The sequence below is a fragment of the Amblyomma maculatum genome, chromosome 1 (genome assembly GCF_055883805.1).
Source record: "Amblyomma maculatum isolate TAMU_Amacu chromosome 1, ASM5588380v1, whole genome shotgun sequence".
Taxonomy (NCBI): domain Eukaryota; kingdom Metazoa; phylum Arthropoda; class Arachnida; order Ixodida; family Ixodidae; genus Amblyomma; species Amblyomma maculatum.
Genome location: NC_139344.1, coordinates 48635710 through 48660385, shown reverse-complemented (window position 1 = coordinate 48660385; position 24676 = coordinate 48635710). Strand labels below are relative to the sequence as shown.

Sequence of the window (24676 nt, the reverse complement as noted above, 5' to 3'; positions counted from 1 at the left end):
GAAGCTTAACAGAAAATGGTGCAGCAAAATTGTTAGAGAACGTGATAACGACAGTTAAAAAAAAGGAAAACATGAACAAACCAGGAAAACCGGCACAATACCGTCTGAGCATTTTATCGAGGTCCTCCCTTTCGAATTGTACGCCATCGATATATATTCCGGTCCTGTAAAATTATATTCTTATAATCCTCAGAATAACCTCTATTTGGTCTTATGCTGCTTGTTCCTTCTAACAGATTCACAGGTGGCCCCGAACAACTGCAGTGGTATGAAGGTGCTAGCATTCCTTATATAACCAATATAGCGGTAACACATGCAAGAGGATGAAACGGACGGCACAGCTTATAAGACGCAGCTGGTATACAGGAAAGAAGCCTGCGCATGTTAACCATTTGCCTAGCTAGAAGAGGCAAAACAATTATATGAGGCTTGTATATAGTACAGTCCATTGAAAAAAAAAAAAAATTTTGCACCGCTAAGGCCCTTTGTTTCTCTCTCAAATTCCAGTGAAATCAGGTAATGCAGGAGGAGGGAGGAGAGTAAGGGATTCTCAACTTCATAATATCAGGTCTCTCTTGAAATCTCTTATTTAGGCGTAGAAAAAGAAAAAAGAAACGCGTTCTCCTACATGTTTTTATGAGCTAGAAAGTATTGAGATGGTTTCCGGCTCGACATTTTAGTGTTTAGACGGCCGGATTGGTGTGGCGAATTGAGCGTGTCTCTTTTGTTCTGCCGTCTGCTCGAGACGGACAAATCAATGGGATGAAAATTTTGTGGTCAGATGTCGGAATAATATTTTCAGACATTCGTTTTTTCTTAAAAGTCATTTTAGATATACGTGAATGAAACCAATTACATGCTACACTGAGGAATGCAGTACTAAGTTGATGTCTCAAACCTTCTATACGATCTGGGAAGCGCGGTTCTCTTCTGTTTTTAGTGTGCGACATTTGTTATTACTTTCGTCAACATGGTATTTCTTTATATATATTTTCTTGTATGTCATTTAAGTTCGTACACTGCCGAACAGAGAACAGGCTTCTCCCCCAAATTTGGCTCTTTCTTTGGCAACTTTTCAGAGGCACATAGAGCAACCCTCCTTTCCACTTACCGGCGCGGTCATTTAGTTTTTCTCTTTTGTTTTTTGTTTTTTTTTTGCAAGTATTGAAAAGCGCGATGTAGTCTCTGAAAGCGGAGCTGACACACATATGCCACTACCTTTGGTGTGTATTGGTGACAGTTCGGCATTCCCCGCATGAGCAAAACCAGATGAGACGGACGGCGAAGGAAGGAGCGCGTGCACAGGAGGGAGCGCGGTCCTTCCGGGCTGCTTGCTTGCCTCCTTTTTGTTATTCTTGTCTTTATTTTACGTTTATGTGCTGTAACTATACGACACTAACGGGGAAATGGTTCTTTGGATGCACGTACGGTGCATGCGGCGAAGCAGCTGCGGAGACACCACCGTACAATTTATTAGTTCAGTCTTTAAAGGAAAACAAGTGAATACCACGAAGAAGCTCGTCTCAGACTTGTCAGCAAAATGGTAACCAGTATTCTGTTCGGACGTACAATATTTATATCGGTGTTTTTTTTTTTCCCCTTTTTTTTCTTTCTTTCTTTCTTTTTTTTTTTTTTTAGGCGGGTGGGAGTTGGACATTTTGCTCCGGCGAAATTTGACGGGCGAGCCGATGTTCGCGACAGCAAAGTGGTCCACGTTTAGCCCTCTTTCCTAGCAGTTCCGATCCCTGTAATTTTTTAATGTAAGCGTGATGTTCGAAGAAGCAGTTTCGCCAATTCTCGCAATACGCTGCGCGGGATCACATAATTATAGACAAACATCTAGGAGTGGCCGGTTGGGACCTCATAACATAAACAGCATTCCTCTTCGAAATTTTCTGAAGGTACATTTGTTTACTCGGCATTGGACGAGTTTTATTATTATTTGGTGTGTTGCTGTCTTTTCCTCTTTTGTTTGTTTTGTTGGGGATTTAGTCTTCACGACAAGTCGTTTCGTGAGTCTGTGATGGAAAATTCGTGCCCAGTTAATATGACATCCGTTAATATGGACGACCAGAATTATGGACCGTTTTCCTGGGGGCGAAACTTTTTCAATGCATTTATGCCTCGTTAATATAGAAACTCGTCGTCTGAACAATGGACAGGGGAAGAATGCACACAGCCCACTCGGCCCATGTATTTTTGTCTCGTTAATATGGACATCGTTTGAAAAAAGCAGGGGAATCCGAACCCAAGTTAAAAGTTAAAAAAGGGTGCGCAGGCCGGGAACCTATGCGACAGCAGATACGGCCGGATGCCTGAACGAGTCCTGTGGAGTTAGAAAGAACCAAAGCGGTCGTGCCGTCGTTTTAGGAGAAGGAGGGGGGGGGGGGGGGGGCAGAGCGGAAAGTAAGAGGGGAGGAGGACGGAAGGCAGGGATCGTACACAGCAAACCGAGGGTCAGCTAACTAAGAAAGACCTCGAAAGGAGGGAACCGGGAGATTTCTGGGTGCAGCGGCAGCGCCATAACAAGAGGCCGCAGTCAGGAAAACAGCAACATGTGGTCACAATAAATTCTGCTGAACGTGAACAGAGAAGCCGGTAAAAACGTAAGAAAGAAATAATAGGAAGAAAGACAAGCGCCAAAAGTGGGGGTGGGAACTGAAGTTTTTCTATCCCAGAACACAATGTGTTCCATGAAGCCGTTAACGCTTTTCGGTCAGGGTTAAGACACACTAACGAAGTAGAGAGACAAACGAAAGGCGACGAGCACGCAACCAGGACCGGGCATCCCATCCTGGACGCCCTTCCTTCTCATGTAGGGTATACTGCTGGGCTAGTTGGTGGTGGTTATCAAACATTATGGTATCGCAGCGCTGGCAGACAAGGACAACCCTGTCGGAAAAAACAACAGAAAATTTTCTGATGTTACGACAGAATTTCTGTGCGGTTTTTGACGAGAAACCTGTTGTGACAACAGAACATTTAGTCGTAACATCAGAAATGTCTGTAGTTACAGCAGAAAAGTGCTACAGAACTACAGACAACAAAATTATGCTACAGAAAAGCTACAGAACTACAGAAAAATCTGATGGTTACGACAGAATTACAGGATATTTCGTCGTATTTTTGAGACAGGTCTGTAGTTTTTTTCGACTGGGAAAGGACTAAGGACACACACAACTGCGCTGATCAGCGTAGTTGTGTGTGTCCCTAGTCCTTTGTCTTTGTCTGCCAGCGCTGCGATACCATAATGTTTGATTCCTTCTCATGCTCCTGGTTTTCATCGCTGTTGCGCTGCCGAACTGCCACATCTTGCACACCAGGCGGTCCGCATGTCGGCTTCGCCTTGAGTCAAGGATGCGGCCTTGACAAGGTTTGAGCTCTTCGTAGTCGGATAGCCGTCGTTCTAAACTGTACTTCAGCTTACAGTGTTTGTTCTATAGAAACGCATACAAACGGCACAGGAAAGAGCTGTTTGATGCCCTCTGTATAGAAGCCTGCCAACTTGACTTCCTGGCTTCCTTACAGAGACAGTACAAGGCAAAAAAGAGAGAATCAGGAGAACGGAAAGTCAGGGAGGTTAACTGGGCAAAAAGCGCGTAAAGAATCAGGAGCCTGTAAGCCTCAACTTTAGTCCGACTTTGGGCATGGCGGGAGTCAAATGTAAAAGAACGGAGCTGTACTTAGGCGCGAAGCAGGAAATCCGTGAATACAAGCGGCAAAAGCCATCTCAGTCCATCCAAGCCGTGAGGGACTGGATCCAAGTTCAACTAGGCCTCAGCCTCGCCAAGTCGATGGTAGCATTTATACTACAGGACTCCGATAAATGGCTCAACGTCGGCATCACAGCGTAAGTTACAGTCCGACAGCGCCCCACACAGTTCGAAGAAATGGAGTCAACCTTGTTAATGTGGTTCGGAAATGTGCACGCGAATGCTGCTGTCGTAAGCGATGAAATGCTTCAAGAGAAGGCTCGCTGCCTCGGCAACATTCTGGGTGTGTACCGTTCCTTTTTCTCCGTCTTGATAGGTTTTACCTGTGATGACCTACGGAATTTTTGTTCAGTAAAACAAGGTGATGTTTACTTAGAAATATTATTCTATGCTCTGTCTAGGCATTACTGACTTCAGCTACTCAAGAGGATGGCTGACAAGGTTTATTCGGTCGCAAGAAAATGTACAGTGTATTAAAAAACAGCTTGGCAATCATCAATTTCTTTTTTCGAATTAAGAAAAAGAGCATATCGTCCTTGTTGTCATTGTCACTAGGGTCAACAGCATTTGTCTTTTCAGTATATAGTAAGAACTGGCTTGTTTTATTTCTAATACTAATCTAATTCAAGTGGGTCACATGGGATAAACTCTTTGTATTGCATTATGGGCGTATGCGTAGTAACGTGGTACCCATGTAGGCCTTAGAATGAAACCGACCACAAAAAGGTAGGCGAGGAAGGGTAGAGGATTGTCACTTTAGTGCAGAGTTGGACATGTAGTTCCCGTAGCTTTTCTGCTTTTATCCGGGATATTAATTGTTGCATAAAATTAAGAGTAAAATACAGCCTTCATACGACGAAATTCTGGCTTGTCTATATATCTCAGGATTACCAAGAAATGTGTATTTGCTTTAAGTTACGGTTTAATTTAATGATTCGTTTTTTTTTTTGTTTTTTTTTTAGGTCGAGCGCCCGACCTCAACCTTACATTTTGATTTTGAGGTGAGGTTGAGTGAGGTCGCCAATGGTCACCTGAACTGAAAAGTGAGGTGATATAGCCTGGGGGACCTCAATCTCAATTTATGAGGCTGAGGTTGAGTGAGGTCGCCAAATATTTTTTTAGTTTGACGTGAGGTCAAATGCCCACCTCTGTTTGCAAGTATTGCAAAGCGCGATGTAGTCTCTGAAAACGGTGCTGACACACATACGCCACTGCTTTTGGTGTGTATTCGTGACAGTTCAGCATCCACCGCATGAGCAAATCCAGATGCCTAGAGATGGACGGCGAAGGGAGGACCTTGTGCACAGAAGGGAGCGCGGTCCCTCCGGGCTGCGTGCTCGCCTCCTTTCTGTCGTTCTTGCCTTTAATTTACGTTTATGTGCTGTAACTATACGACCCTGACGGGGAAACAGCTTCTCTGGATGCACTTGCCGTGCACGCTGCTAAGCTGCTCAGGAGACCCCACCATGAAATTTACCTATTAATTTAGCCTTTAAAGGAAAATAAGTGAATACCACAAAGAAGCTCGTCTTAGACTTGTTGGCGAAATGGTATCCAGGATTCTGTTTGGATATACAAGTATTTATATCGTCTTTTTGTTTTGGACACGGGTGGGAGTTGGGCAGATTTTGCTCAGGCGACGTTTGACGGGCGACCCGATGTTCGCGACAGCAAAGTGGTTCACGTTTAACCCTCTTGTCCAGCTGTTCCGACCTCTGTATTTCTTAAATGAAGGCGTGATGTTCGAAGAAGCAATTTAGCCAATTCTTGCAATACGCCACGGGATCACAGAGTTATCGAAAAACACATAGGACACTGAGTCATTTTCACCGCTGCTTGAAGAGAAGCCGCGTATAAGGGAGAAGGAACTGGCCGGTTGGGACCTCAGAACATCAACATCTTTCTTCTTAAAAGTTTTCTGAAGGTATTCTTATTCTTTCCTAATTTAATGTATTCGGTCGCAAGATAAAGTACAGTATATAGATGAAAACTTGACAACCATGAATGTTCTTTTTCGAGTAAAGAAAAAGCGGATATCGTCAATGTCGTCATCATCACTAGGGTCAACAGCATTTGTCTTTTCAGTGTATAGTAAGAACTGGCTCGTTTTACCCCTAATACGAACCTTATTCACGTAGGTCGGAAGGGATTAATTGTTTGTGCCGCATTATGGGCCCATGCGTAGTAATATGGTACCCATGCAGGCCTTAGAATAAAACCGATCCAAAAAAGGGTAGGCGAGGAGAATTGCCACTTTAGTGCAGAGTTGGACATGAAGTCTCCGGAGTTCTGATTTTATTCTGAATATTAATTGTTGTATAAAATTAAGAGTAAAATACAACCTTCATACCACAAAATTTTGACTTGCCTATATATCCCAGGATTACAGAGAAAGGTATATTTGCTTTAGGTTACGTTTTATTTTAATGATTCATTATTATTTTTTTTAGGTTGATCGCCCGACATCAACCTCACATTTTGAGTTTGAGGTGAGGTTAAGTGAGGTCGTCAATGGTCACCTGAAAAGTGAGGTGAGGTCTTCTGCGGGACCTCAACCTCAATTGCTGAGGTTGAGGTTGAGAGAGGTCGCCAAATATTTTTTGATTTCGAGGTGAGATCGAGGTTTTTGAGGTCAAATGCCAACCTCTGGACACTACTGGGCTGCCGAACAATGTCCTGTATGTGTATACATTTCATTTTGCCATTTGGCCATTAACACACAAATGAGGCTTGGAAGTGGGGAGTGCAGTTAGAGATCCTTCAAATATAGCATAAAAGAAAGTCTTCACACACGGATGATATGCTATGTCTTTATCACGTTTTTGTTATCTACGGGGCTCTGAAAAGCGCCATTTCACGCGAGACGCGATTTGGCTTTAGTGCCGAGACGTCTTTGAAAAGTGGCGCGTTGATGACGAATGCAAAACCAAGCCAGCTATAATAAGCTCTCAACCCATTCTGAAGCGAGAATCTCAACTCCAGTGATATTTAGAGCTATCGTACAATCTTGCGCTATAGCCAAACTGTATGCACTCTCCATCAACCATGCCTACCTTTCGATTCGCAGTCTCTCAGTAAACCGCGTATACTCTGCTTTCAGGCAAGTTAGTTGCTACGTACACTCTCCCGCTTTCGTCTCGCCCTCACCAGAAAACGACGCTTTCGCAGCACGCTAAGTGTTGAAACTTATACTTACGGCAGCAGACTGGTAGCCCACACGGTTCCCATGGTAGGCGATCATAAAGGCATCGGCGAAGAAGTAGAGAAAGATGGTGATGAGCAGGTACAGACATTCCTGCATGCACAGAAGAGGCACCAAAGTTAACATCGTAAACTCGCGAAATGCCTCGCCAGAACAGGAATAAGTGCTAACATAGTGCCGCGAGGCTTAGTTTGCGCTGAACTTTGCTGCATGTATCAGTGGAGTCCCGGGCCAGGGACAGGGCCCGTCCCTAAAATGCGTCAGAACTCGGTCGCCACAATGAGATCCTACTCCTCCTCCTACCTACCCCCTTCCTGTGAAATGTCATGGCTGAGCCCAGACCAGCACAGAACAAGCCCGGTGCCCCATCGGCGACTAAACCAGAATTGCTGAACAAAGCGGCTTCTTTCCTTCCCCCTGGAACGAGCTCAGTAAAGGAAAACTACAGGTTTGATTTCAGAAGGCATAGACGTTCTATCGAGATGAAATCTACTCGTGATCCGTATATACAACGCTCAGCAGACGCGACTGTTTACGGCCTGCATGATGTAACAGGCCTCGGGAGCCACATGCTTTATAGTTAAGAAGCACTCCAGCCATATCACTCCCACTAGTTGTAACACGAACGCAATGAGCTTGCTCAGCGCACGCGAAAAGACCGCGTTCTTAGTTCGAAGTAAATAAATAAAAAAGTAAATCTGGAGACCTCTGCAGCAGTTTTGTCATTTCATTTAATTGCGGTTTTATTATATTGACTTGCCTTTTTCTTACTGAATGGATAAATTGTGCAAGGAATTTTGTTCCTCGCTGTGGTCCAGGTCGTTTTTGTTTCCAGAATTGCTAACAAAAAAAAAAACAAAAAAACTGCTTGTCTGTCTTTGGGGAGCTGGAATTGAAGATAACCGCGACATTTTTCGACGTCAAATAGCAAGTAAACGGCACAGGTCAAATGTAATAAAATTTAATGTGCGCTGCATTAACGGCTCGCCTGGAAGCTGGAGCCTTTTCGCTAGATCCCGCACGTGCTTGGAGAGCATTGCGAATGAGGTGCTAACCACTGGCGCGGTCTTTGGAACGAGGCTCAGCCCGTGTTCCAAGATTAAATAGCGAGCCAGGGCAGGGGCCTGGCCAAGCGAGCTAGATGCAATGGCCAGGCGCTGTCGATGGTCTAGCGCGAATGGGAATCAAACTGCTCATACTGTGCACATATAAACGCAGACCACACATGCAACAAAATGACCAGATGAGTTAACTCCAAGCTGGGTAAAGTTGCAGTCACTGACGAAATGGGTTTGAAAGATATCAAAACAAGGTATTACGTGGAAGGTTCGCCAGTTTAATATCTTGAGCGGACTGGAAGGCATTTTCCTCTGTTGCTTTTCAACCTTTTTGCCCTCTTTCAACAGTCTCGCTCCCGTGTCCGGGGCTTTCGGGCGGACTCAGAGCCCGTGCAGTAACTGCGCTAGTATAGTGTGCTGCCACTTGCTTTTGTTAATTTATAAAATTCGATGCACGTTGAACGGCGCGCCGCGCCCTTGACAGTGATCGTTTCTCGCGATGGAGCTCCCGGGGTCATTTTACACGCGCGCAGTTAGGTGGGTTGCCAACTTGTTACACTTATTTCACACTTGCTGTTAGCAGTAGCCGCGCGGAAACAAAACAATGTAAAACGGAGTGATGTGGAGGTGTGACATAAGGGGTGCTGCTTAGAGTGGCCTTTCGTTTGGCGTATCCATTCCCCACGCGGCACCACTGTCATGGGGAGAAGCCGACACTCATAAGCATCGTCATGCGGTGAAGCCCGGCTATCTGGTCAGAAGCTACCGGTGGTTTTGCCAGCCTGGCCAGCATCGCTGCCAAAGGCGTTGCCGGAAGCAAGCGTGCATAATTTTAATTAAATGCAGTTCAGTTTGCGCTCCACTAATAACAAGATTAGACTTCTCGACCGGAGCTTCAGAGCACCTGCGGCTAGGCTAGGACTATAGGGAACCATGAGAGTGGCGCTCGCCAATACGCCGGCCAGGCGGTATGCATCGTTGCAGGAGGCTCTGCGCTAGCACGAGTGTCGTATTCATAACACATCTACTATCGTACCTTATATGACAGATTAGCAATATATTTAACTATTCCGTGTTACCATCTGTTATATCAGATATGTCAACTGTACACATTACTACACAACATTCGCAGCCCGCCATCTGTATGGGACGTTGCGCCATCTCGGTATGCGTTACCTGGGCGTCCTCCACGAGTGAACACAGGAATTATTTACAGTGTTTACTTAGGACTCACTTGCAGCTTGAAATAGCATGGTGTTTGCGTTTATGAAAGCGCTGTCTAGATGGATGTTATCTAGAATAGTTAGCTCTGTATGCCAGTTGATGCGCATGAAACCAATGTTTATGAAGCCTGGATAATGCATGAAACAAAAGAAAACGGTGAAACAAAAAGGTGACGAAACGGCGAGAACTTAAGTTCGATCTCCATCCAATTAACTGCATCCACGTCATTCGAGCCAAATTTCAAGGCGCTTGGTTCACGAATGAAGCAACGAAATGGAGAAACATAATGAGCAATCGCTGCATATGCGTGGCATTCACTATGACGACAAACTTTGCTGGGCAGAATGAGAAACATTCGTATCCCTTTGACTCAGGCTATCGATAAAAGTTATTATTATTATTATTATTATTATTATTATTATTATTATTATTATTATTATTATTATTATTATTATTATTATTATTATTATTATTATTATTATTATTATTATTATTATCTGCTTTGCGCCTGCCTGTCCACCCACCCCTGGGCTAGAAGGTGCCTGCTAAAGCATGAATTCATTGGCCACGTAGCTATTTCCTGAGGAGAATTTTGAATCTGTGCATTCCAACAAAAGCAAGGCAGGAAAAGGCGCCACGAAGCAAAGGTCGACCGGAGACCTGGCGTATACAGCTGGGCAAGAAAAACGGACACGTCACGCGTCGTGATCGGTGTATACCGGTCACCCCGTCCTGCAGACAAATTTTCAGCTGCTCCACTCATGGCGCCTCAAACGTTGGTAGAATGAGAACTGCTCTGCTCACGGTCCTAACGTTCGCAGCGCCAGGAACCAGTGCCGCATGCAGTCCAGCGGCGACAGCGCGCAGCGGCCCGTGAGCACTCAAAAACACGTTGCACTCACCTTCTCCGAACACATGTTACGTACAACATGCATGCAAGAAAAAGCGACACGCACTCGCCGCGACCTTGCAGCGAGCTCGAAGCCGCACGCACTCACCGCGAATGGGCGGAACTTGGCCGAAATTGGCACCCGGTGGGCTACGCCCAGCATGCGGGCAGCGAAGATGGCCCCTGTGAAGATGACGCTGGTGAAGCTGACAATGGCGAAGAAGCGGTACGAGTGCAGGCAACCCGGCGGCGCGCAGTTGAACGCACCCCGGCACTCGGCCACAGACTCGGCACAGATGAACGCCACCACGCCCAGCACCTGCGCGCAAGGACGATGTGAGTGGTCGGGTAGGAAAACGTACACCGTCGGGGGGGACAGCGCTGGCGCAAACGACACTGTTGCGACAGCCCGATCGCAACGTACCAAGAACCGAATAATAAAGTTAGACGTTTGGTTATTTCTTACCATGACATTTGCTTCGTAATATCGAACTGATGTAGAGGTGCCCTAAATGTAAAACAGCTAGAGGAGAAAGAAAAATTCGCGGAAGTGTGTTAAATCTAGTTATCCGCGCGTAAGCTCCCATGGTGTTTCTTCTTCTCGCCCCTATATACACATACTCACAATGAAGGATAGGGTTTTAGTGATGATGTCCTCAGTCGTGATGGAACATACCTACGGCGGGAATTCAGCCAGCAATGCGAGTTCCTCATCTTCATCCTCGAGCCCATCACACTTTCTCTTCACTGCTGCTTCTCGACGGGCTACAGTGGCTGAATGATCAGACTCGCACCCGCTCGCACCTTATCCACGGCGAGACTGAACAACCAAACGCCGGCGAAGCAGTTGTTATACCTTCGTCTAGTCTTGTGAAATCACAGCGGAGAGCCACTGTATCCATGATCGCGACGACCGCTCGTTGGCCTCGGGTAGTGCTACGGAAGAGGAAGACGAAGAAGCGGGCAGTGGCACGGACAGGAGCGCTCGCGATGGGGCCGCTCAGGTGGTTCAAGGTTAAACGCGCAAGTGAATGACATTGGGAGTTGCAGTGCGAAGATTAGAGCTATGCTCTGATATGCTCTGAAACTTGGATCGCCGAGCGCCTAAACAGCAGATGTATATATAGCTTGGAAACACTTGATGCTACCAGATGACCAGAGCTATGCTTTCGATGTTCGACTTATTTGCTACCCGGGCGACGCAGCGCAATGGTTCGAGAGACAATTGTGCTCTGTTTCACCTCAGGGGCACATGTACATACACACCCGAACATGAGAAGTGTAACTTGCGCAGTGCGATGTGCTCACTACATGCACGCACATGCACGTACACAGATATACACGCTGTGCTGTGCGATGTCAGTGCACGTTAAAGAACCCCAGGTGGTCGAAATTTCCGCAGTCCTCCACTACGGCGTCTCTAATAGCCTGAGTCGCTTCGGGACGTTAAACCCCACAAACCAACCAAACCAACCAAACCTACCAACAGATATACACGCATGCACTCGCGTGTATACTGCTAGCAAATGAAATGCGAATAGGATAACCGTAACATCAAAGCAAAAACATGAAAGTAGTTGCTGCGAGAGAAGCACAGGCTGAATCCATTAACGCTTCCAGTGGCCTTCGAGAGACAAAGGCGAACATCAAGAGCGCTAGCATTCACTCTACCTGAACTACATGTTTTATTTTTGTATCGCAAGTGACTTGTTTTTCGCTTGACGCTGATAGGTGACGCATATGTAAACACGGCATCAAATATTTCTGCATAACTTAGGACGGTAGATACGTAGGCCAGTTGGTGAGACATCAGAATAATAAAAAACCCACCAGACACAGAGGGAGGCGACTCCCTCTGAGAAGAAAGGGAAACCGTCACTATGTTCATACTCCAAGCCACTATGTTCAAGATTGACAGGCAGCCTGATGTGCGGCTGATGCCCTACAATCGTCAAGGCCATCAAAACTATTCACGGCTTTCACAAAGTTCTGCAGTCTTGTACTACGCCCGGTGCCACAGTATTGTAGCACGGCAATGAAAACCCTGAATGCTGATGCCGGGGATTTACACCAAAAATAGTGTGTCCTTCTTGCGATGGCAAATAAGAAAGCTCATTCGTATTGTACTGTCCACTGATGGAATTAAATATACACTCGTTATAATTACGCTATTGAAATTAAAAACCGTGAATGCTATTTGAACGAATTTAAGCGAATTTTCCAGGTTTTGCAAGGCATCCTGCAGAAATGCCACTGTATCCAATGAAAATGACATTTGGTTTAAGGAAATTCAGCGTACTGCAACATCATATGATCGAGCTTCCGAGACAGGGGGCGCCCTTCGTTAAAAATTTGGCAAGTGCGCTTTCCCACTGAACAGTGGTGACGAAAGGATGGAGACCACGTTATAGAAACTCTGAAGGCTTATGGGACGAGCGCCGGTGATGCGGATGGAAACTTTGGAACGCATTTTGTAAGAATCAAAAAGAGCTGCGATTGCCCGAAGTGCTTGGTTGGTCATCTTGTTTGGGTCAACTGTGGTACGCGGGAAAGCTGCTTGCAGAATATTGCAAATTAGGCCTGTGAACGTGCTGCGAAAGCAAAAGTATTAATGTCTCATCGTGACTTCCGTTGCGAGGCTCACTGATCACAGGGCGCACATATGTACCCTCGTTTGTTCCCAAACCGTATAAAAAATTGCGTTGCTAATTCGTCTAGTCGATAGCGGGTCTGGCTCACAACCAATTCTTCGAATCCCGCTTAAACCCATTTTTTTTTCTGCTAGCGAAATCAGTTACGTTGTAAACTTAAATTATTTCCATGCCATGCATGTCGTGTCTTATTTGCATTCCAGGCGTGACATCGCGTTTAAAGTGAGATTTGGAGAGCGTTCAAACTTCCCGCGCGAGGTCATGTGGCCGTGAAGCCACCAGATTTTCGAACGACGACGGGTTTCGTTGTCACGGCCTTTAGAGCGTTTCTTTTTTTTTTTTTTTTTCTGATTCGCAATAACATGTTCCTGTGAAACTACGAACAGGCCAACAATAGATTTACCTCAGCTTTGAGTATTTCGGTATATAGCGGGAGTGAACTCAAGCACCACTGCGTGCCTATGGGAGGAGAATACGAAAAAGGATAATTATGAGCGCAGTATGTATATCTGTTTAAACGTTTCGTTAATGTGTTCAGTGCGAGAACGTATGGTACACGATACGCTCACTCTCACAAAGCAAGCAGCCCGGTTTGGGCATAAAAAGTTCAAATTGCCCGTTAACATCGGTTGCTGCTAGCCTGGCCGATTTTGTTTAAGCAGGCGCACATATTTTCACGCATGCTGCTTGTTTTATTTGTTTACTCGCCACCATTAGAGCAGGAAAGCCGGGTTGTGCAGTCACATCAGGCCGGATTTTGTTCTCCCCATTAACAAAGAAAAAAATCGGCAGAGCTAAGCTTAGCGGACAAGCGTATCAATCAACGTAAGCTGATTGATATTTGCCACCGGAATGAGTGCAGTGTTAGGGCAGCCTTTGCTCTCTCTCCCTGCTCTTTCCCACAGTAACGACTTAAAGCCGTACGAAAAGCCGTTAGCGCCTGCGTCGTGCCATATAAGAGGAAGCATCTCTAGCACCGCCACGGCCATACCATTCTCCCTTTATCCAAGTGAGCAGCTGAGAGAAATCGATATAATATGGGCGCCTTGCAGCACACGTGGGAACCCAGGCAACGAGGCAAACCACGCATACCCTATAGAGTCGGCCGAGCTGTGGACGTCAACTTGCACCTGGAGCCCTTCGGAGAGCCTCTGGTCTCTCACCTGATACCACGATCAAATACATCACACGCTCCTGACTCGCAAAGAAAATGTACTCACCCGAGCGTAGCTCGCTATCCAAAAGGGAAATGAGCGGTGTGGTGGGGAGGAAAATTCAAACCGATAGCGTGTGCATAACCCATGCCTAATTTCCAGTTTCCTTAGCCTAGTAATTAGCCCGATGTGTTAGTTCTGCGGCGAAACTGAGACATTAGATCACATAATATGGGATTGTCGGACTGATCTACCTCCTATAAAACACTTGCCTAATCCCTCAGTTGATAGGTGGACTAAAGTAACGGCCAGCGACGACCCGGACGTCCGAACCCGAGCCGTGTCATGGGCGAGTATCATCCGGAATCTTCATGGTGCGGGGAACACCCGCTGACCACCTTCGGTTTGGTTTGTGAAGTTTAACTTACTAAAGCGACTCAGGCTGAGTCTTCCACCGTAGTGGACATCGCACAGCACACGGGCGATTTGCTTTTCGCCTCGATCGAAAAGCGACCGCCGAGGCCGGGATTCGATCCCGCATTCTTGGGCACAGTAGTCGAGCGTTCTAACCACGGCGCCACCCCGGCGGAGTTGCTAACCACCTTCCCTAAACCACCCTTCCTTTCCCAATAATGCTCTCCAATTTTGTGGAAACCGCGCGAAACACAGCGGACAATAAAAAAGAAGACGGGACGAGCGCTGACGAGTCTTCTTCTTTATGGTCCGCTGTGTTTCGCGCTGTTTCCACAAAATGTCACGCCAACTTTTTTTTTTAATTTCCTGTTAATGACATTTACAGTGGGGCAAAGTCAAAGTACAATACCACGAAGAGCTCCAGCAAAAGTAAGGTTTCACAAAGTTTCAAAAACGCTTTAGGTTAGCCAGTTCGCTCAAAATTGGCATCCATTCAGGTTTCTCACTTTTGGTATTATAGATGGCGATGAGGTTGTTGACACTTTCAATGGAATACTCCACAAGGAAGTATTTCATTGAAAATGTCATACCAACTAGCTCGGCTCTCTGTGCTACTCTCCAGTTGACTTCAGCACGTGGCGATGGCTCCTATGTCTGATGCAGCGGACAGGGAAGTTGATCTGTACGCTTCGCCGTGGATTCGAAGTAATGTCGCAGCCGCATACTATATTTTCCTGCTGCGTTCTCTTTATTACGCTCCCATCATGTGGCGCGTGGCGTCACAATGCGTGGACTTACGTGCCTCGGGAGTTTATATCATACTTCGCCGGGGTGCGATGTTTCGTTCTGCTCCTGCCAGAAAATACATTATCGATACGAGCGGGTATACACGAGCAAAATAAAACCCGCCGTTTCCGTTGCTCCGGTTTTGATTTCATGCACTGATTGTTTCGAGCCACTGTTGTAGACGAGCCCGGAAGCGTAAACTGAGATCTTTGCACTACACCGTCGCGCATACGCAGAACACAAGGTCGCGAGCTGGGGAATGTTTTTGTGAGGGCTTCGCTGAATCGGTTGTCTCACATGGTTTTCCCCAGGACAGCCCCTTTAAACAGATGCAGCTTACGCTGATAAAGAATTTTTTTTCTTGGTTCTCTCACCATTTCGATGATTTGGAAGATTCCATTCCTGGATTTGGCGTAGCCGGTGTTAGCCTGAATTTTCGTTGCGCTGTCTTCTTCCGACGGCTTTCCCATGTCTGGAATGAACGATGCGGGAATGAATAAAAGCAATCAAACTAGTAAACAGGCAAAACTTTAATTAGGCTTTGTTGATTGGATCATTTTTTTTTTCTTATTTGCAATTCGTGTGTTGGGCATCCGATTCATCTGATTTCCATTGGTAGTGCGAACAGGTCAAAGTAGAACTCCTGCGGATTTGGGGCACTATATATGCTGAACATCGTTCTTCGTGCTTCTTTCCGCACATAAACGCTGGCATATATACATGGTTTCACACGTGCTACTGTCGCGTTTGTCGCAATTGGCTTGCACTCTAATTTGCAATACTGTCAACACCGTATAAGTCAGATCTTGATTGAGCCATGTGAAAAGTTCGATAAAAAAAAGAAAAGAAAGGTGACTGATTCACGACAGGCTGCGAATACATGACAACGGGTACATCTGGGATAAGATGAAGGATGAACGTCGGTCAACCTGACATTGTCATGTCGCGCTCACGACAGGTTTTTAATGTCGAATACTTTAAACGCTCTAAGCATCGTCAATAAAACATATCAACCTCAACTGACCCTCTTCCGCACAAGCCAGGCAATTACGGAAACATATCTGAGCATGTTCAATCCATGATGAAGACTTCATGCTGCGTCTTATTAAACTTCCCCTCGTTCAGGGCCACGGCGGAAGTTGGCGCGCCGTAGTTGTCCCATCTGACGTCGAAGCCTCCCACCGACATCGAAGATGTATGCCTCAGAATGCCGAAACTATAGGAAACGTGTTCGTATTATACGCCGCGTGCAGGCCATTAGACTCAGCATCTGGTTTCTTGTAGCAACTGCAGGCCCCCATGATTGTTCTTAGCAAATGTAAAATAATTGTTATCGGTGATTTTGCAAGACCTTTGGAAAAAGAGGATATGGGTGATTATACTCCGTTTCTAAAATGCTTGAAATAGTTGCTATCGATAACCTTTATTACCTAGATGATGAAAAGGCATCATTTCAAAGGGTTTTTCCACTCTCACTCTGCTGTCAGCGGCTGTTCATTTCCTCATTTCCTTTCTTGACGAAACATGGCTCGTATTCCGAGTTTGCGTCGTTATCGATGTGTCGCTATCTCACGTGACCTCGAGTCATCTGATTGCTCGAAACGCCGGAACCGGGCGTTGCCACTACGGAACCGGAAGTGGTGCCAACATCATGTTCCGGCGTTTCCACCAGTCAGATGACTCGGGCTCACGTGAGATAGCGACACACCGATAACGACGCAAACTCGGAAAACGGGTCCAGGGGCCGAATCCACGAAAGAGTTCGCTTTGGAACGCGTTCGCTTTCTCTCTCGCCGCCTAGCTCCATTAGTCGCGTGCCGCCACCGCTGGCGGTGACGCCATTTCACGAAGGCGGGACCACGGATTTCGTTGACGTCACGAGACATGTCAATCAAATGAAAGCGAACGCGTTCGGTCGCTGTGTGTGGAACTCGGTAAGTGACGTTCGCTTCAGCGTGAGAATCATGCCGTACGTGCCCCCCGTCGCCGCGCTGTTGTTCGCAGTGCTCAGCGAATGTGATCGGTGGCTTCGGCGGTCGCGCGCACATGACGATCCTTTCGACATGCCTGACGATGCCTTCCGAAGGCCCTTCCCACTGTCGAAGGGGCTTGTACGCGGGCTATGCGAAGAGCTAAAACCCCACCTTGGCCCAACGAGGAAAGGCGCGCTCACAACAGAGCGGAAAGTACTCAGCGCGCTGCGGTTCTTCGCTACCGGAGGCTTCCAGGCGGCAGTCGCAAGTGAGCCGGACAAGTTTGGTCGTCGCTCTGGCAATCGTGCGTGTCGGCACGGAGAAAAACTGGGTGTCGTTTCCTCCGACTCCAGAGGAGAAGACCCGCGCCAAGGCAGAGCAACCGAGATGGGACCGCCCAGCAAAGCCGATTGGCTGTTCTCTGCCCCCAGCGTTCATCCCACCCTTCTCCCCTCAATGCCTACGTCAAATTGACGTCACGGCAAAGCGAACTCTTTCGTGGATTCGGCCCCAGGTCAGGTGGACTGAACACCGTTAGGTGTTCGTAAATGTTTCAAACGTGTACCTCATGGCAAACTCATTCTGAAACTACAAACATTTGGAAGTTTGCAATTTTCTGACTGCCCGCACTTATTATGTTAGAATTAACAAATACAGTTCACATAACTTAGCAGTCACATCAGGAGTACCGCAGTGGAGCTGTCTTGGCGCATCTTCTAGCTGTGTCTGGTATTTTGTAAGGATATTGTGCAAATTACTGATGAACCCCTCAAAATTGTTCCATCAACCCATGATTGTCTTTTTTCTAATAAATACAACTCGGAAAAAGTCCAACTTGCACTAAACTCAGCCTTGAATTCTTTGAGACTGGACGACTAAGTCGGGCAAAAAATTAAACTTCGAGAAATCAGTCTTTCTTCCCACCTCTCCTTTTTTTCTTTTTTTTTTTCTTTTGGGTTTGACATCCCCAAGCGACTGAGACTATAGCGGAGGCCGTAGGGGTCGCTCCAGATCCGGAGGTTCTTTAACATGCGATGACATCACACAGCACATGGGAATAAATAACAATTGAGTAAATAAATTAATGAAACCGCATAGCTTTTGTCCTATAGGGTATTGTCGATCTGTTTATATCCCACAAACAGATTTGATTGGATTGATGGTGGTGAAAGATTTTAATAGCAACAGTGATTCTTTAAAAAAAAAAAAACAGCACTATGGTACAAGAGTGCCAAAGATCCATTCTCCAAACGTTTCGTCCCAAAGGAGCTGAGCACTGCCCATGGTAAAGCTTGTCCCCACTACATTACTGGTGGGTACCAGAAGCACTGGGAATCGATCACTGCCTCCCGCAGTCAAGGTAGATGCGCAAACCATGAGGCCACCGCTGCTGTAGCTGTTAGGTGGAACTGACACGGCCGAGCACATGATTACACAGTCTCGGGATACAAGTTTGATGGTGAGTGGTGACTACTAAATCCTTAGCGTTATGAGCACGAGAACATAGTGTGTCCACATTTAGGAAGCGCAGACATGGCCGTGTCGTAGTACCCATCCTTTCGAAGCACATATCCAATGCACTGTGACATACTGGACGGCAAAGTCTCAATAATTTAAACAACTTTATTTTTGAAAGGCGTACTGTCTAAAATCTACGTCCCAAATTTGAATGCATTGGAAATACTGCGTTCCGTCATCAGGTGAGCACGACTGCTTGGTGCCTTATATAACGACAGACAGTTGCTTCAGCTGTCTACGGTTACTCAGAAGCGCCCCATGTAGACACGACAATGCCTTCCCCAATTTTGCGACATCAATAATCGAACATTCACAGTACACTCGCCTTTCGGCTTCAATGTGGTCTTGTTACACTTATCATAAATTGCTCATACTCGTATTACATCGAAATTGTCCAGAGCCATCGAGGTAAACGCTGAAACAGTTTGTGCCGAGTTTTATTCCAACAGTGTGCGCTCATAGCTCTTTTTAGCGAGCCTGTGAAGGTGCGACGGCTCGATTTATAGAAACTCTTCGTCCAAGAGCGCGCTACGGAAAGGCTCATAACGGCACACTAAACGCCTAGGTAAGTGCAGCAAAAGTATTTCTTTTTATGCGAGAGAATGAAATATGCAGTCACTCAGGAAGAAGCGCATGGGTACGCGTCCTGTGCATGCGGATTGGGATCGAATCTCGGCAGCGGAGGCCGCTTTTTGATGGAGTCGAAAAGCAAGATGCGCCCGTGTGCTGTGCGATGTCAGTGAATGTTTAAAGAACCCCAGGTGGCCGAAATTTCCGAGGCCTTTCACTACGGTGTCTGTCATAGCCAGAGTCACGTCGCTTTAAGACGTTAAACCCCACGAACCAAGCCAAGATGCTGAATAATGCCCCCCCCCTCCCCCCCCCCCCCCCCCTCATGCCACAAGCCCATTACAATTCTAGGGATCAAATGACTCGAATGCCGCGGGCACCTTTGAGTCTTGTGTAATGACGAATTCCAGACGGTAATCCGAGCAAATTTCCTTGCTGCACGAAATCGAAAACTGTTTCAATGGATGGTTAGAGTGAGGTCCAGAATTCATGTTCGGCCCTAACTCTACGGGGTCTACATAGACACCTTGCGGTGACATCGCAGATTCAGAGAACGCTCCGCTGTAGCTCCGGGACGCGGAATTGGAATTCTCCATTAGCATCTAGAGCGAATCTGTCCGGAGAAAAAGAAAGAAAGAAAACCAATATATTGCATTCAAGTACTCACTTACAAGCTCCCGGAACCATGACGATTCTGCGCTTATCACGCAATTTGAAACGACATACAAATCGCACGCGGCCTGAACACCGTAGCCCTCGCATGAGACAGCGCGGAGAAACCGAGGGCTGACCGTCGAGCTAGCGCAAGGAATACCATGAACTAAGAAACCAGTAGAAAGAGAACATGGCAGCAAGAACGCGAACGCGCAATCATCCCTTGTATCAGTCAAGGGCTGCCGCAGCATCGAGTGGTCAACTGATTACGAGGACTACACTCATTGTCGACTACTGCTAAGTCCAGATAACGACACCTCCAGCACTCACGTAGACGGGGGGAAAAAAGGATTACAATCAGTGCGATGCACACGGCGGTGTATGAATTAGTATTTGAGTCAGTTTGCCGTCTACGTCTCCTGCATACACAGCTCCGGCTGATAGGTGACCTATAGTTGCGGCCTTGAATTTTATGGGTTTGGGCTATCGGGTGACTTCTAGACGTGTCTATAATAAGGGTGTGGAAGCTTCCTCGTGCAGGTTGTATGAATGTTGGTGAATGCCTTTTGAGGGCGTAGGTTCGTATGCGGGATGCTCGAAGGTGACAGATGCACCGCTAACTACAGACTGGAGCTCGATGCTTCCGCCGACAAAGCTGTGCCGACTTTGTGTCACGAATTCCTGAAGGTGGTGGGCGTTGGCGCGGCGGACCGATGAGCGGTACCGCATCGGGGTATATTCGAGTCGCAGCTAGAGCACTCTTGGTCGCTACATCACGATTATTCTTGTTCCTTCATGTTCTCAAAGTTCCGTCCCACTCAGGCGCGAGGGAAAAGCCTTCAACACCAGCGACCCCACCGACGCTCGCAAACATCACCGAGCAACGTGGTTCAAGCGTTTCGTTGCCGGGTAAAAAAATTGTTGGAAGCACTTAGCGGTACCGGGCAAACTCCTTTCCGGTGACCCTTTGTACTCATTTGCTTTTTTCCTCTTTGCTCTTTTTTTCGTTTTTTTTTTTAGCGCAATAACGGGGCTTGACATTAATGTTTTGCAACGTTTGCATGTTTTTTTTTTCTTTTGCTCAATATTGACATATTTTGCACAATTTGCACGAGTGCAAGATTTCCTCCGGCTTGGTTTTACGCTCTTTGGTGTGAAAAAAAAAAAAAAAAAAAGGTCATTGACCAAAAAAGGGACCACATAAGGGCTTCTGTCGCATGCGGCGGACTTATGGTTGTCTAATGACGGAATGAATCACTGATCCATCCAGCCTCATTTCATAATAAAAATAAATATTGTCGCCGATAGCTTCCCGCTCTGCAGAAAGAAGTCCTTCAATATTTTTTTAAGGGAATGAAGCTTGGCATAATGTGACAACAAATATTGGTGGCATCACGAAAATGTTTGACACCGTCTTCGCACAAGCTCATGCGCAAGGTTTAAAGAGGTAAAAAAGAGTTCAATGAAAAAAAAAATGAACTCAAACTTTTTACTCACTGCTGAATGTCACTAACATTTGTGCCCAGCGACCCTTGTGATAGGACTGAGTACTGCAAGCAAACAAAATATAGAGAATTGAAATTTGAGAGCATTTTAAATTCTGGGCAGAGTGCTTGTGTCATCTTGATGGCTACTGCGTACGTATGGCTTTACTTCCGCATAAGTGTTGCTTCTAGAACCTTAAAATGCGAGGAGATCTGGCTTTGTTTGCTATTAAGTGTCCTGCTTGAGCTTTCTACAGATGCGTGATGGCGACTCTATACGCGCTCAATCACGAACAGATTTTTTTTTTTTTTAGGCTATGCCACGGTTAATTCGACGACGAAGTGTAGACGACAACTCTGCGTTTAGCAAGTCTGTAGACGACGGCGGGAAGTCTCCGGAGGTGCGCTCAGCCAGCCAGCGTTTTGAGTACGCAGAACCAGTGAGACTTGGCGCATACAGGTCGATGCAGTAACATCGCTCAAGGGCACTCGGCGCGCGACCTACCAACCAGGGGCACGCACACGCATGCGCAAAGGAACTAGAAATTCCGCAATCGGTCAGTCAACGCGGCACAGACGCAAATGAAAGCGCGTATTTTGCGCCGGAAGCCAACAAGAGATGGCGAAGAGTGACGGAGATCTCTCGGCCCGTCCGCCGCTTGTTTGCTGAGCTCAGGCGGCTGCAACTTTCGGCGGGCACTGGAGCATCGCGTTCACAGTTTCCTTTGTTCGCTGCGCACCTTGAGAGCAGCGGGATGGAGGCGCAGGCAGCGACACCTCTCCTTGCTCAGCGGCCGCGATTAATCGCGCAGAACCGATCGGCCGCGCGGCTAAGTGGAACAAATATGACCCGTGGCCGGGCGAATCGAGGCACCCATTGTGTCCGACTCCCCAAGGGCGACTGAGCGTAGCGGCAAAACTTCCGCGTCTCGCGGCCGTCGCGCGACCTCCGCACCCGAACCGAGGCACCGGGCCGCGCCGTCAACGACCCGGGCACCGGCGACGCCTCGGGGGAGACGCGCTCCGGCTTAAATGCCCACCGCGAAGAAGATTCCTCGCCGTTTCCGCAACGCTGCGCCGGATGATGAGCGCTCCCGTGCGCGCGCTCGGGACACCCTTTGTCCGCCGCTGGCGCGCACGTGCTCGGGCGCAGACGCTCGGACTGCCAGCGGGAAAGCGGCGCTCTCAGTCGCAGGTCTCTCGCATGACCCTAGGCATGGTTCGTGCCGAGAGCGGCGGAGGGAGTGAAGAACGGGCGCTACGACGTGGCAGCCGAGGAAGAGTCCAGCGATCGCGCGAAACACGAGTGTGTCTCCCTCTCCCCAAACAGTCCACCGCCTTGAACAGGCCAGATAACTTTGCTAGCAAAGCGGCTCAAATGTATACATGCAGTTTCGAGGCTACACATGCAAAAGAGGACGAAGGGAATCCAAATCCGCAGTTTACGGGCTCCGTGAACACTTTTCCCGTGCTCAGAGAATTCTATAGGGTAAGGTGGCTAATGACCCGGCGCTTTCAGTATTTACGTACACGTGGTTAGCAGACCAGATTAGCGACAAACATAAGTTAATGCAAGCAAAAGCATGCATGCACGAACTAATCAGGCCTTTTCTTTTTTTTTTGCTTGGGGCACCCAACAACTCGGGGCCTTTTTCCTTTTGCTAGCCTATAAAACGTTTCTTAATCCTGCTAGCTTTGCAGCACTTGGTCTACTGCCTCTCAGTGGTACTGATCGGGCATCGTTCTAAACCAGGCGACGGGCGCAGTATGGCGCGGCAAGTGATGCGACAGAGGTGCGTAATCGTATGCAGCGTAGGCCTCGCCACATCAACGAGAATGTATTTCTTACTTCTACCATTTCCTAGACATTAAAGATTTACCCTACAGGTACCGCGTGCACTGAAAACTAGGTTTCCCGTGATAACAAAAAAAGACATTTCACTCAGGAACGTAAGATGAGTGTCGGTAACCCTGAACATCCATCAAAATCATCCGCCGTCCTATAGTCTTGAGGGATGCCGAAAACGCGTAACACGTCGTTTGATAAAGCGCTCATGGGACGAAAGACGGCGTCAACGTTTTTATGATCCTTTACACAAACCAGCACAAGACATATTAGGCGCAGAAGAGGAAACAGCGGTGGTTGGACTGCACGACCTCAGGTAGTGATGAAAATCTATTGATAAGAACTGCCAATATTATCGGCAATGGAATTACTGTCACACTATCGGTAGTAAAAAGCAATCGATAGCCCTATAGTTAAATTACCGATAGTACTTTCAATAGTTGGTGTACAATCGAAGTAAAAATGAACCGCGCGAAAACAGTGCCACCGGCCTCAAGGTAAATCGAGAGGTCGATCATGGTACTGTTTCACCCGCACAACGTCCACGACGTTGGTACGCTTGGTGTTATGCGATGCGCGGGCTGGTGCGATTTCGTACGTCAGGTAGCAGAGGCAGCAAAGGGCCCAAATAGGAGCCGAGTAACTTTTCGGACAGCCCACGACGCAGGACAATATTGTGCAGAAAGAATTTGGCGACTTCAACAGCAACGCCGCTTGCAAGCAAAGTGGTCTCAGCGTACCGTGTTAAGCAATCCGTCGCGACCACGAACCAGCGTTTCCAGGTGAATGACTTGGGACAAGGGTCGAGAAGATCCATGCCCACTGGCTGAAAAGTGATTTTTGATGGCGCCATGGGTTCCCGAAAGCCGGCTGGTTTCAAGAGAGGATAATTTCGGCGTTGGCAATCGCAGCATGTTTTAACGTAAGTTTGTGCTGATGGTAGTAATATAGGCCAATAACACTTCAGTAGAATCTTTGACGGCGTTAATGCCTGGCGGACGCGGTTGATCGTGACAGAATCGTTACAACAAGTAGAAACGTCTCCTTGTCGCTGCCAAAGTTGTGCTTGTAGAGACCTCGACCTCGTATAATGAACGACTGTAGTCCACGGCAAGACACACGTGGAATACAAGCATTACGGCCGTCCATGTATTCAGTGAGCGGCGCCAATTCAGAGTCGGTCCTTTGAAGCTGTGCGATACGGGATGCGTTAATGGCACAAAGAAAAGGGTAATCTTCGGTGACGTCTTGGGGAGCCGGGTTTACGGGCGTTCGTGATAAACAGTGTACATCTTGGCGCTGCCGGCCCGATCTGTAGACGACCTTTACGTTGTATTCTTGCAACCGGAGACTACCTGCCAACCAGCCAGAAAGGCCCTGAATCGGCCAGCCAGCATGCCGAGTGGTAGTCGCTGAGAGCACCAGACGGTCGTCAGCAGTTGTATATGACCGAAACTTACTGATGGCCCCATATGAAGGCAAGACATTCCTTTTCTGTCATCGGATAGTTTCTTGCTGAGCGCAAAAGAATGCAGTTCTC

General features: G+C 47.3%; 1 protein-coding gene across 6 annotated transcripts in view; it reads right to left on the bottom strand.

Annotated features, from left to right (window-relative positions):
• The window catches only part of LOC146202314 (uncharacterized), a 64681-nt gene that overhangs the window by 4318 nt on the left and 35687 nt on the right, over window positions 1-24676 (bottom strand). For all 6 annotated transcript variants that reach the window (XM_084588076.1, XM_084588081.1, XM_084588075.1 and 3 more), the window contains 3 exons: window positions 15466-15563; window positions 10196-10405; window positions 6910-7008 (listed from right to left, as the gene is read on the bottom strand). In XM_084588076.1, coding sequence (XP_084444202.1) covers window positions 6910-7008; window positions 10196-10405; window positions 15466-15563 — 407 coding nt within the window. The remainder of the gene's footprint in view (window positions 1-6909; window positions 7009-10195; window positions 10406-15465; window positions 15564-24676) is intronic.